This window comes from Poromitra crassiceps, assembly GCF_964638095.1.
Source record: "Poromitra crassiceps genome assembly, chromosome: 5".
Taxonomy (NCBI): Eukaryota; Metazoa; Chordata; class Actinopteri; order Beryciformes; family Melamphaidae; genus Poromitra; species Poromitra crassiceps.
In genome coordinates this window covers 30,177,748-30,192,260 of record NC_139642.1, presented here as the reverse complement: position 1 = coordinate 30,192,260, position 14,513 = coordinate 30,177,748, and the positions used below count along the sequence as shown (strand labels likewise).

At 45.7% G+C, this 14,513-nt stretch overlaps 1 protein-coding gene across 1 annotated transcript; it reads left to right on the top strand.

Annotated features, from left to right (window-relative positions):
* Positions 1–513: 513 nt before the first annotated feature.
* zbtb38 (zinc finger and BTB domain containing 38) lies at positions 514–13,139 on the top strand. The gene is made up of 2 exons (XM_083637418.1): positions 514–696; positions 8,852–13,139. The coding sequence occupies exon 2, from the start codon at positions 8,852–8,854 to the stop codon at positions 12,512–12,514; it is 3,663 nt and encodes a 1,220-aa protein (XP_083493544.1). The 5' UTR covers positions 514–696; the 3' UTR covers positions 12,515–13,139.
* The last annotated feature ends 1,374 nt before the right edge of the window (positions 13,140–14,513 follow it).

Genomic DNA, 14,513 nt, shown 5'->3' with positions numbered 1-14,513 from the left:
AAACAAAAACCGATATACAAAGGTACTTTGGACCTGTTTTCATACGAGAATGAGTGACGTCATGCTGGTCAATCTAAAATGTGTTTCCCCCACCCTGCCCACATGAAAAGCTGGGTGCTGAAGTGGATCTGACATTACAGCATACAGCCATGACTGGTACTGTGGCCTATTATTAGCATGAGACACTGAACACTGGACGCCGCCTTCTCAGCTGACACTGGTGTGGAAAAAATATTCATTACGTAACAATAAAAGATCTGTCTCCCAGACCCACTTCCTGAATACCACAGCGACTAGGCCTCAAACTGAGCCAGAGCGGAAGCCCCATCCGTTTTGTTTGTTTGAGCAGAGCCTGTTCTTTTCTGCTTATCCCCTCTTGCCTCGGTCCGCACATTCGCCACCCCTCCTTCCCAGCTCCTTTTTGTGGGTCAGAGATGCGGCGGGAGTGACGCAGCACTGTCAGCAGCTTCCAGGAGGCAACTACACGGCAGGAAGAGGACCGGGAAGGTGCTGCCAGAACCACAGTCGGCCACCAGACAGCAGCGGAGAGGGAAGATGGTAAAGCCCTGAATTAGGCCAAAGGGAGCAGCTGGGCAGTCACTGATCAGTCCCTCCTACACAAACACCAGAGAGAGAGCGCTCACTTCCACAGCGGCAGAGACAGGCCCAGCAAGACCTTCCGCAAAAGAGATTTTGGTAGGCTACTGAGAGTATGAGTGCTTCTCTTTGTATGCTGCAAGAGTGTGGACGTTTTGAGAATGGGCATGAGGCCTGCTCAGCAGAGTGTGGACGTTTTGAGAATGGGGATGAGGCCTGCTCAGCCCTGTGCTGTGGTGTTTGCGCTCCTGCTGGTCAGTGTTGCTGCAGGCCTCAGCTGGGCTCACTGAGCAGCTGAGGCTCAGGGGCCTGTGTGCCTTGTCCTGTGGGTTTGTGAAGATCCTCGCTGTCATATCCAATGTGGGTGACAAGATGGCACTAACAAAATGCTTGATAGGATCCACTAAACGTGGACAAAAATAACTAATGGTAGCGCAGTACTGCATGGAATGCTAACGCAAAGACCTTGGCCGTGATAATGGAATTAATTTACGCAGCTTCACATGAGTCTTTACAAAGTTTATTTTTTAAAGTGTCGTTTGTAAATTTGTTCTGTTTGCATTATTGATTTGAAAATCAGCTTGAAATCATATAGACACAAGTGTCCAAAGTAATATTAGGATATTATGGGTGGATATTTAATTTGAAGTTTTCAAAGCGCTATAGAAGAGGAGAAGGGAGATGTCTGGAGGGTGGGGTGAAGTTTGAATTGATGGACTGCTAAGGAGTGGTCAGTGGAATGCTGCACGTCATCCAATGCATAAACTTGTGTAAAAGGTCAGGAACATTCGCCGGGTTACCGGGTTGGTAACCTCATTTTGTGTCTGTTGCCACAGTAACACAGCCCAGTGCAGCAGCTTATAGGAGGGTGAGGCCTGAACTGCTGCCAGGCACTGGCTGCTCCCCAGGATAATGCAGAGGTCTTCAGCATGTTCAGGTAACAAGGAGGAGCCATGCCTTGCTGCCAGTGCCAAAAATAGCTGCTAACTTGAGCCTCTGGTTAATGGTGTTAATCACAAACAATGCCATGTGAGGGTACTGACCACAGAAACGAGAACAGGACACAGCTGCTCTCTGCCTTTTTCACTTCCCACCCAATTCACCCATCTTGTGTCTAAAAGGCAGGAAGTAACACAGGTGCAAGCACAACATTAATGAGGCTGTTTTGCTTGCACCTGTGTTACTTCCTCCATTTTAGACACAAAATGGGTGAATTAGGTGGGAAGTGGAAAAAGGCTAATGACTGAGATTTATCATCAAGTGTAGCTCAGAGAGGGACGTCCGGGTAGTGTAGCGGTAGATTCCCTGCCTACCAACACGAGGGTCGCAGGTTTTTGCCCCCGTGCTACCTCTGGTTTGGTCGGGCGTCCATACAGGCACGATTGGCTGTGTCTGCAGGTGGGAAGCGGGTATGTGTCCTGGTCGCTGCACTAGCGCTTCCTCTGGTCGGTCGTGGGCGCCTGTTCGGGGCGGAACTGATGGGAATAGCGTGATCCTCCCACATGCTACGTCCTGCCGGTGAAGCTCCCCGTTGTCAGGTAAAAAGAAGTGGCTGGCAACTGTGCATGTGTCAGAGGAAGCATGGTGCTAGTCTACGGCTCTCCCCAGATCGGCAGAGGGGGTGGAGCAGTGACCGGGGCAGCAGAGGGGGGGGGACTGGCCAAGTACAATTGGGGAGAAAAACGGGGTGGCAATCAGAAAATAATAATAATAATAAAAAAACGTGTATTGCCTTTGCATTTGTAATAATTTGGCACCTGCTACTGTGTCATTTGAAGTCAAGATGACATCAAATTAAATGTCTTTAACATTGGTTTAAAATGAGCCTTAGCCATGATGAGGATGATGGGGATGGCGGACAAATTCAATGGGCTCCATACCCAGTCATGTCAATAGCAGAGGCGCGTGCGCCGTGAGAGGCTCACAGTGCCATATCTGGTTCAGCCTTTTCCCCTCCCCCTCGCCCTCGCCTGCAGCCCTGACGCATCTGCTGCTTTTGCATCAATCAGCAGCCTCGATATAGGCAGACCCACAGTCCCTGCTGCTAGCACGACTCCATTTCTGTTTTCCTCCGCCTTGCCTTGCCTTTTCATCCACAACACTATTTTGAGAAAGAAACCACCTATGAACACCTCTCCTTTATTGGGTGTGATGCACGACAGCAATAACTATGATCCTCTCTTGAGCGCTGCGTTACCTATCCACAGTGTAAGCGTGAGCTATACTGCTGCACAGACAAAGAGACTATACCTTAGTGTGCACATTCTGCACAAGCAAGATATACGCTAGATGTGGTAGCGTGATGCGTTCAAGGTGCACTTTTTTTTTTGGGGTGGGCTACAGACCATTTCGCTCCACATAAGAGATTTTCCTTTTTGGCCAAGATGGAGATGTGTCCGGATCAAGCTGGTGTGGCGCTGGGGATGAGATGAGATGTAACACAGCAGTTGTTGTGGTGGTGGTTGGAAGACTCCTCACTGAACGCTGCTCCCAGCGTTTTCTCATGCTGCTCCATCGAGAGTGCCGAGCGGGTGGTGTGTGATGTAGCACCCAGCATCTCTCCGCTCGCTCTCCAGCCCTCTGCCATGCTTCATAAAAGTTGCCGTTCCCTGGTGGCGGCTGCAGAACGCTTCGGCTGCCCGGCTAGCACAGAGAGGCAGAGCTATTCTCCAGTTCAGCCATATACGCTGTACAAGCTGGCTTCTTCCTATAGCTGTAGTAGGAGAGAAGAGGTACTTAGGGAAAACTAGTCCGAAGAGGGCAGGGCAGAACTAGTCCAGCACCTGGGCTGCATGGGTAGAGGCGAAGGACGTTGGAGCCGGAGTCGATCTGCACAGAGGGAGGGAGGGAGGGAGGGAGAGGAAGAAAGACGTCAGAAAAAGCCCTGCTTCTGATAGCACTACTGTTCAGCGACCATCACAGGAAAAAAATACTTTCGCCTTGCTCTCGCGAAACAGTTTTTGATGTATATAGTAGTGTATTTTGAGCTGTAGAAGAGGGATACCGCATGATACCGTTTCCTGTTTGCTCTCTGTCAATTTCTCAGATTTACTAAGGTATGTTTTGCATGTTTTCCCCCAATTTATTACCCGTTTACACGGAAGTACGCTTTGCAGGTGTGCGTGAAGTATGGCTTTTGCTTTGACATTTTCGCTCTTTTTGACAAGACTGTGTATACTGTAATGCCTTCTCGTGGTTTGTGGTTTGATACGAGGGGATTTTTATGTTACAGGTAGTGAAGAGAGGGAGAAAAAAAAACTATTTCACATGAGCTCTCAAGGTAAAGTAATTGGGTGTGGCAAAAACATATCCGCTTACTGTATGACAAATTCAAAATTTCCGCTCAGTGTGTGGTAGCAATAAACCACAACAACGAGGACAAATTGGATCAATTGAAAGCGGCCAAGTAAAAAAGCAAAATGCAAGGAAGACGTGAAAGATGACAACGCTTCGATACACTGCACAAACCCAGAGAAATCAGCATCGAGGCTGCGGCATATCGCTTGCTGTTAGCAGAGGAGGAAGTCCTCTGGGTTGCATTTCTGCTGCAGACAAAGACGCACACAGCCCAACACGCACATACAAAGACAAAGGCAAACCTCCATCGTACTGGAGGCTGCTGTGCGTTGCAGGTTGGGCAGTTGTTGTTGTTGTGGGAGGAGGTTCTCAGACAGGGCAGGCTGTTTGTGGGGGCAGGTTTTCAGACGGGGCAGGCTGTCTGTGGGAGGGAAAGGGGGCCAAATACGTGGACGGCTAATGCGCTCGCTCGCCATCCGCCCGAATCCCAATATGTGCTGCGCCATAGCATGTTGCCGTGACAACGGAGGCCTGTCTGCGAGGGAGGCAGGAGGCTGGTTGTATTTTCAGTAATATGAGAGTCTTGGAATACTGACGGCCATATTGTAATCGTGGCACCAACATAAAATTAAGAATAAAACACAAACATTTGATGACATCATTCATTGGTAAATATTATCTTCGCTTTGTTTTAATAAATAGAATATTGTAATTGTAATTTTTGTTTGTTTTATAATTGTTTTTAATCAATTTGATCAGAAATACCTTAAAATCGCAGTAGATGTGCAAACAATGTCCATGACAAAAATAAGCGGCACAGAAAAACTAAATTACACATCATATTGAATTATTATTGAATAATTCTACATAATCTGAGATCGTCTTTGCAGTATAATATGTAGAGGCTAAATTAAATCTGTATCATTATGTAAGAAATCCTTATTAGGCATACAGAACAAAGTCAAGTTTACAACAAAGAAATCCTTTCACTGAAACACATCAATACAGCAGGGCCGCCTCTAGGAGAGCTATTGGACAATGAGAAGAAGAGACAAAAAACAGCCTTTACATTCTGTAACCTTTTGAGCATCAAAATGCATTCTGATATTTCCCCATAAGGACTCATTCTTACTGCATTCATATTATCTGGAGCCAAGGGTGGCATTTTGTGTTGAAAAGTGGTGGACAGAAGGGGTCAGATGGTGGAGGGGGGGGGGGGGGGGGGGGGATATTTTAAACAGTCTTCAACATATCAAGGTCAAACGACATCGTGGGAATTTCAGTTTTCACCTAGAATGAGTCACACAGTGCTCTAACTCCAACAGTGAGGTGATACGTTTTCGATAGATTACTGTTTGCACCGTTTAACACTCAGTGTGCAGTGTGACAAGAAGTTCACACCTCTGCCTCTCCAGTGGAAGCTTGAAGACCATCGACAGGCTTCATTTTCCGGATGGGAGATTAGAACCGAGCCTGACGCTGCCAGATGGTTTTAACTGTTTCACATAACCAACTGGGAACGAGTCGCTCGGGGAATCCGTTTCAAAGGGCAACTACTTTCAAAAGATACCTGGCAGGTGATTGGATGAGCCATCTGTGTATCACGGCCTCGCTTCTTGCTGGCGTCACACCTAAAGCCCGCCTCGCCTAGCCTGGGTAAGCCCAGCCTCCACGTGACCTGCTCTCAGACCTGCTCTCAGTCACTACTACTGAGAGCAGGTCACGTGGAGGCTGGGTTTACTGAGAGCAGGTCTGAGAGCAGGTCACGTGGAGGCTGGGTTTACCCAGGCTACGCCTCGCCTGTAGCTGCCTCCGGACGCTGATTGGTGCGAACCACTGGTGGTTCTGATTCAAACCAATAGATTGGAGCGTGGCAAGATGGCATTTGTCATGTGATCTTGATCTCATGATCTTGCGTGAATCCAGCTGCCTCACAAGGTTAACTGTAACACCCCCTTCATATGTGATTTAGGCAATCTAATGGGGGGATCGGTAGACTAGCCTATGATCAGAGAAGATAATTACAACGAGGGGGCATCTCATAACAGTGCATCAAAGGGCATATAGGCTACTACAGAGTCAACAATACTCAGCACAAAACGCACAAGTACAGTCATCCATATGCATCACATCCACAGCTGCAACACCATGTCAATCAAAGTATCACAGGATATGTGAGTATAGCATAGGCCTACAGCATGAGGTTCTACTGTCAAACCTCCTACATCAACAAGTTTCTCAGTTCCAAATTCACATGCCGACACAAAAACCCAAAACCCAGCAATCAATATCACTTCTCTTGTGAAATAGTGATGTTCCACCTCTATTATTGTGGTAAAATAACCAGTATTGTTAGAAACTTGGGCCGCCCGGGGGGTCTATTCTGCATCAATGAGTCCACCCGGCTCCTGGAGACCGTTTCCCGGGTCTATCGAGACCGCCGACATCACAATGCTGCCTGTGACCTCAGACATGATGATGTCAAGTTCATGATTGGCCGGCGGTAGCTATAAGTGGCTTCGTGAATGGCCATTGATGATGTCATTACTCCGTGACCGGCCACTGATGATGTCATGACTTCATGACTGGCCACTGATGATGTCATAACTTCATGACTAGCCAGTGGAAGCTATAAGTGCGCAGGGCGCCATAGGGCAAACAAGTTCTTCTTAACTATGTTGCGATCACCAAGCCCCATGCAGAGTGGTGAATCTGGAGAGGAAATCTATGGCAGTCCGCTATGCGGTACCCCAGGTCCGCATCTGGACCAGGAAGAGATATTTGGAAGTACTCAGAGATCAGGCCGTGTCTTGGCAGACACACCTGCGACAACGCCAGCTCTAAGAACTGAGCCAGGATCAAACTCAAACCCTGAAAGTAACCAGGGGTCTGGGCCCTTCAAGCCCAGTAGTGAATTCAAACCAGAGTCTGGGCCCTTCAAGCCCACCTCTATAATAAGTATCATATATTCTTTCAGCAGTTAATTATTTTTTCTTCTGGTTGATTTCATATACCGGTCACCCAACCGGATTTTCCCAGCCTGGTCCAGACCAGCAGTCTGCTCTCTTATTTCAAAACATGTCCTTGAGTTTGTAAGAATTATAGCTGTTTCAGATATATTGTCTCTCACTCCCTTCTCTGAGCCTTATCTTCAGCCTTGAAAACAAAGGAGCGACTGCTGAGAACTGAGGGATGATTCTTGTGGTATGCAGCTGTGAGAGAGTGAGAGAAACCTAACACTTAATTCATTATATGGTTAAGCTAGTGGTTATACTTATTAAGTATTGTCATTATTATGATGAATTGTCATTATTATGATGAAAGACCGATTAATAAAAACTAATAATTAATCTGTGAACAAATGACTTTCACTACCCTAAAATGAGGATGTGAAATAAAATAAAATAAAAACAAAAACCAGTAACTCCTCTCTAGGTTAGTATTGGGTATTGAAATAGTCTTGATGCAGCGGAGTTGCTTCACCACATGCATACTTGTCTCAGGCAGATGCAGTCAGCACAGCGGCCAATATGACTCAAGTTTAGACTCATAACACACAGACTGTGATGTGAGGGTGAGTGTTGGGTGACCACCCATGTCAAAGAGAGAATGCATTGGACTGTACTTCCTCTCATAGTTCACATACCATCTAACTTAACCACACAGATGAAGCTAATTCACAAAAGCCTTCTTCATTCCATATACCGGTACAAACAACCACATAATTCTGACCATTTTCTGACCAAAAATGTATAGAATCTACAAACGTGTGTGTGTGTGTGTGTGTGTGTGTGTGTGTGTGTGTGTGTGTGTGTGTGTGTGTGCTCGTGCGTACAGTATGTGTGAGATCTAGTGTATGTAATAGGGCTAAGAAATGTGTGTCTTATGAATAGGCAATACATCAAATCATCTCAATACTTCTTATTTTCATAGCAGTGATTATTGTACTTGTGCTCGAACTTTATGACCCTTCCTGGCTGCCTCACAGGATGTTGATCATTGTTCCTGTAGTTACAGTTGACTAAGCTGTGTGGGTGAGACGAGTCAAAGTACTGCACCTAAACGTACTGTAACTGTCTGCATTTCATTTCATATTGGCATAGCACAGAGCTGTGGTAGCACGCTGGATGGGAAATCAGCCAGTGCAAAAGTAATTAAGACTGACGATGACGAAAATATGAATGAATGAGTCACAGCGTTTTGGTTCCCACTCCACCAGGTGCGTGTAGGCTATTGATTTCTTTAGGAGGACCTGCAATACACTCAGAGAATAACTTCTCATGAATGTGTTCTGGACTGGTGATGTACTCATGACAAGAAAGTTCCACATATAAAAGAGCAAATTAATCCCCACAGAAAATCGTCTGGGAAAACGCTGGAAATCTTAGGGCAATGGCCGCAGGGGCCAAAAGTAGTTCATTACATTCAGGAACTAGTTTGAATTCAGTTTTGTTCTGTAGTACAATTCTAGATCAGTGTTAAAAAAAAATCTTGCCCATAATAACCCAGGCACGTTGAACCCATCCTTATTTATACAAAACAAATGAGGAGAGAGAGAGGTTTCCATACCCATCTTTGTGTTTCAGGGACAGTCTCCAGAACTGACTCTTGGTGCTGGGGCTTATCTGTCAGGATATTACTGCCATCTAGTGTTAAAGGAGCTAAATTTCTTTCCATTGTGAAATGCACACATCTTCTGTATAGCAATGCTATTGTCATGGAAGTTTTCATAATACAATATCATACATATATATACTTTCACATATCATGTGGCGTTATGTTATTATGTTTTCATAATTATGCATCCTTAAATGTATGTTTTAAAGTCCTTAAGTTGACTTTTGATTGGCCTTTGTAACCATATTTTGATTGACATGGCTGTCAAAAATCCAGTTTCTGCAATACATTCAATCTAATTGTTAATCTTCTTCATCTTCTTTATCTTTTCCTCTTGCAGATGACCATGGTGTCTCCCTGCACTCAGAACCTGATGGACAGCAGTCACCCTCACACCGTGCTTAGCAAGCTCAATGAGCAGCGCTCACAGGGGCTCTTCTGTGATGTTACCATTGTGGTGGAGGACGTCAAGTTTCGGGCCCACAGGAACATCCTGGCAGCCTGCAGCGGCTACTTCAGGAATGCATTGGCAGCTCCTGAGGCCTGGAGCTGCACCCAAGTGCTGGAGCTGATGGACTTGAAGTCCGAAGTGTTCGCCAGCATCCTCAACTTCATCTACTGCTCTAAGGCGACGCCAGCTGGTGCAGAAGACACGGTGGGCCTGGTGGCAGCGGGAAAAAGACTAGGAATTCCTTTCTTAGAGAGACTTGCAGACCAGGAGAGGCAGGGGTCTGGAAGGACACAACCCCTACCCAAAGGCGTTAAAGCCACAGACTCCAGCAAGGCCCCAGTGGCTAAAAAAACAAAGAAAGATGAGATAGACAGTACCAGAGAGCCGCGGATCACCAATGCCTTCTCCATCACCGAAGCGTGTCCTGGGAACAACCCCTTCACCCCTCTGGTTCTAACCAATGGGGAGAGGCAGTCGCCAGATGTGGGACAGCTCCCAGCCAGTTGTCCTACCACCTCCTGCCTCACTGGGAACAATGAGACAACGCAGGCTCTCTCCGAACACTCGTATGCAGTGCCAGTGAGCCAGACTGCTGTGCAAAAAGATAGCAGTCAGGGTGACAACAAGAAGGTCGGTAAGCCCTCAACAACATCACAAGCAAAGCAACTGGTATACCGAAATGCAGGCCCGCTCAAGAAGCGCCATCGGCTGAGTGGCGTTTTGGGTTTGGGAAGAAGTATACTTCCTACACCAGCTGTATCCCACACAGCTATACCAAATACTGATAGCGCCGCATTACCTGATGCTGTCACGACAGCACCTGTTGCAGTCGTGCCACCACCTCCACTTTATTCAGAGGCAGAAACAGACAAGAGTACAGTGCTACCTATGGCCACTGATAATGTTCAAATGGACTTAGATCCACCTACGCTCTCCCCTCACACAGAAGACAGCATTTCAATCTACGGGTGTGAGTACTGCCCAGAGATATTCACCACTAGTGCTCTTCTCACCATTCACACAGAAGTACATAAAAAGCGATTTGTCAGTCATCTGTTTTGCAAGTTTTGTCATAGGAAGTTCATGCATCTGAAACGACTACGCAACCATGAGCAATTCTGTCCCAAGGCCGTGGGAGACCCACCTGAACTAGATCCCAGTGACAGCACGGACAAAGGAGAGGATCTTCATTCAGACGAGATGCCAAACATAGACAACTCACTGACACAGATACCTTCCACTGACCTCTCTGTTCCTTTCAGTCCTTACACTACAGAGCCGCTTGAATTGGACCAATCAGAGCCTAAACATGCTGTGGAGAGGGCAGTGAAGCCAGGTGGTGGTCAAAGAAGATACAACTGCAGTGTATGTAAACGGCGCTATGTCACCCTATCCAGTCTGAAGCGGCATGAGAATGTGCATTCCTGGCAGAGGGCCTACCCCTGTCATTACTGTAATAAGGTGTTTGCCTTGGCAGAGTACCGTACCAAGCATGAAATCTGGCACACAGGCGAACGCCGGTACCAGTGCATTTTCTGCTTGGAGACCTTCATGACTTACTACATTTTAAAGAACCATCAGAAAGCGTTTCACGGCATTGATCCCAGACTAGCTGTGAAGAAAAAATCTGCCAACGGTGGATTTAAAGCCAGCATTTATCCCATCAAACTCTACAGGCTTCTGCCAATGAAGTTTCGAAAGAGAAACCACAAGACATACAGTCAGACATATTCAGAGAGTGTGGAAGGAGGTGACCAGGCCCCACTGGACAGCAACTCTCTTGTGCCTCCATTTGAAGAGAATGGCATTATCAGCAGCCCTGACACTGTTCCATTCCCAATGCCTCCGACGTTCATGGCGACACCAAATATGATGGCGTCAGTCATGCCTCGGATCAGTTTTGACCAGCCATGTGAGCAAGATATCGACCAAACCTCTAACACAAAAGAGGCTGAGCATAGCGGTTCACCCTTCATTACAAACCCTTTGCAGCCTGACACAGAGTCCCCTGCAGTGGGATACGGATATGATACTCAAGCACTGATGAACTCAGAACACATCAGTAATAATATACCATTCTTAAACTCTTTGAACACTGTCAACAAGCTGGGTGAGCTATCAGCTGCAGCAAAACGAGTTGAGGCTATGACCAAGGAGCTACTTCTATCAGGCACTGAGAATCTGGAACATGATAAAATGGTGGGGGTGAAGACTCACACATATATTGCCAAGCCTGTATGCCCAGGTCCATCTGTGGCTGGTGGAGCTTTGCCCCTATGCCAGATAACAGTGAAAATAGGCAATGAGGCCATCATCCGCCGCAGAATCAAAGGCTCCAAGCTCTTCCCCAGGAAGAAAAAGAGATTCAGGGAATGGAGTCCGGTGGAGAGCCCGACTCAGTCCCCTCCAACAAGGGACAACTCAGACAGCCACAGGCTCCGCCTCAGAACAGACGTCAATGCTGCCATGCAGTCTGAGATGTATGATGATCCCAACGACCGTGACCCTGCTGATGAGCTGTGGCGTCCCTACTACTCGTACAAAGCTAAAAAGAAGAGGAAGAAGATGAGGTTCAAGCACAGAAAAGACCTGCAGTACAGTTACCCTGCAACATCTGTGGGTAGAAATGGTGCCAGTGAGGCCCACCTGGACAGAAGGTGCCGTGTGACAGATGAGAGCGCCTCAGATGGTAGTGGAGAGGGGAAGCCTAGTCTCAGGAACAGCAGCCCAAGGGCCACTTACAACTGTGACATCTGTGACAGCTCCTTTATCACAGAGTCTGGTCTGAGAGCACACGTCATCGGTTCCCACCCGTGTTTCTGTCGAACCTGTGGTAAGCAGGGCCCCCCTGGTGAGGCACCTGCCGGTGGTGATTATGTGTGCAACAGTTGTATGGAAAGTGGCTCCTGCTTTGATAATTCACCTCGGAGTCCGAGCACAGAGAAGAAGTATCGCTGCTCCTTCTGTCCCCAGAGATTTCTCTATCTCGCCACCAAGAGAAGCCATGAGAAAAAACACCAGGAGACAACTGGGAAGGGATACAAGTATGACTACCCACCATCTTCTAAGCACTCAACACACCTGGGCAAGAAACAACAGGTGATCAAAACAGAAGAGAGTGAGTATGAAGTGAGCACTGACATGAAAAGTGACAAGGTGGGAAGAAGACATTTCCCCATAGATAAAATTAAGCCTAAAATTGAGGATACATCTGACTACATGTCATTGAGTTCAAAGTCATACCAGGACATTTCATATTCTGATGTCAAAAGTCCCCCGTCGCCCTCAAAGGTGAAACATAAAAGGGCTAAAAAAGGAATCAACCCACAACGTTCTATGCATCTCTCCTCAAAAAAGCAAGCCCACGACAGAGAAAAGGATAGCTACAAGCGTCTTCTGATGAGACCAAGAACAAACAGTTGTGATGATCATGAGAAGCCCTCTAATGTGTTTCGGAAAAATGACTCTGAAACTAAAGGGACCCACATTTCTACGCATAATCCAGACAAGTGGGTGTGCAAACAGGAGCCTTTATTTGATGACCACAACTGACTATAGGCAACAGAGAACCTGAATATGACATCATGACTATAAACTACTACTTTGGTTTAGGAAATTAAAGAGTTCCTTGGGAATCTTTTTTTTCTTGGTAGTTGATAGTTGAGCTGAATAAAATATTTCCAATGGACAGCAGACATTGAACGTGAACACCTAATGTCAACATAGATTGAAATTTATTCCTTCCTAAACACAACAGACCGAGTGATTTTTCACACTTGCAGGAGATATTTTTGGATATTTTATAGCACAGACTGTACTTTGTCCATTTTCTATGCATATAGGGCAGACTCAGTGATATGACTGTGTCCTCAAGAAAAGAATATGATGTTTCTGAAAGTTTCTTCTGATTTGAACTCGAGGACAACTTCAAAACAGGGGTGAAATGTGTGGCATAATTGAATGGCTGCCTAGTACAGTATGTTCACATCCTCACTTTCTAAATTGCACCTGGGGGGGGGGGGATTTCTAACACTGTCACATTCCTGAGTCTCCCTTTCAGTTAACTGGGCACGGTGAGTTGCACTTTATAGTTAGACTATGCTTATCTGTTGATTAAATATCTTAGTAATTTAATCACAATTCTTCATGACAACCACTGTTATAATTCTAATTTCTATCACAGGTACCATTGAGATTAATGTTACTACGTTTGTGTTTAATATGTATAAAATATGTAAAACTATTGAAATAAATGTTAATATGGTACATGTTGTCATTATTTAACACAGTTACGATATATATATATATATATATATATATTTATATATATTTGTTTATAAAGTAGGGCTGGGCCCGGATATTTGACTATTCGGATATTCGTTGGTTGGGGAGGTATTCGGTTTTCTATTTTGGGATTATTTTTTTTACTTTATTTTATTCTTTTTGCTAATTTTTGCTAAATGTAGGCACTAACTGGGGCTAAGACCCGGGGGACATCGGTCGCAGTGGGCTGGTCAGAACGAGTGATGTCGAGGAAGAGGAATTGTTTCAAAGAATATCTGAATATACGCTGTAGATTATGACCAAATATCCAGAGCCCCAAAAAATGGGATTTGTGCCAGCCCTATAATAAAGCCCACCAGGCTGGATTTGTCATGTAGCCTACTCTAAACTACTTCCACTGGAAGTCCTCCCAGTGTCAATTGTTTGACAAACAGCTAACAGTCGGATGGTAGTATATGAAAATATTTATTTTTTTATTTTATTTTATTTATTTGGGGGGGTACAGGGGAAAAATGATTTAAATTGAAAAATAATGGTACAAAAACTGCTCCATGGCAAACAACCTCCTAAATATAAATCCACACATTAGTTCTCTGGCCCTTCGGGGACCGGCACATCTGAGATGTACATTCCCACCCACCATTCCTCCACACATAATCAACATTTATAGTGTTGGCCTCAAGACACAATCTACAGAGGTTCCTTTCTTCCTGGCTTGTGAGGCTTGGCTTGGGTTGTAAAAGACAGGCCATAGCTAAAGGTAAGGTATCCCTCGACACATTTATTTTTTCTTTGGACTATCCCATTCCATCCGGAGAAGGGGAGTCATTTGTTGCCCCCCCCCCCCCCCCCAACTGCAATGTAAAAAAGCAGAAGTTAACACTTTTAATTAGAGAATGTAGAATAATGATTGTATTGATCATAGTTTCACTTATCTACCTACATTACATTACAGATAGTGGGAGAAAGTGCATGCAACTCAATGTGCATAGCCCTAAACCACCTACCCATAGAACCCTTTCTCAGATATCTAGAGGTGAGGTCAAGGGATCCTTTTGAAAATGGCCATGCCAGTTTTCCCCTTGCCAACATTTTGACTAAAGTTTGAGCATTATTTAGCCCCCTTGCCAACAAGCTATGTTGAGATGGTTGGTACCAATGGATTCCTTAGGTCTTCTAGTTTCATACGGTATATACTGTATCATGACGCTAGCTTTAAAACTGAGCCCGCCAGAGCCTTGCCCCCAATGCCCATGTTAATAAACTT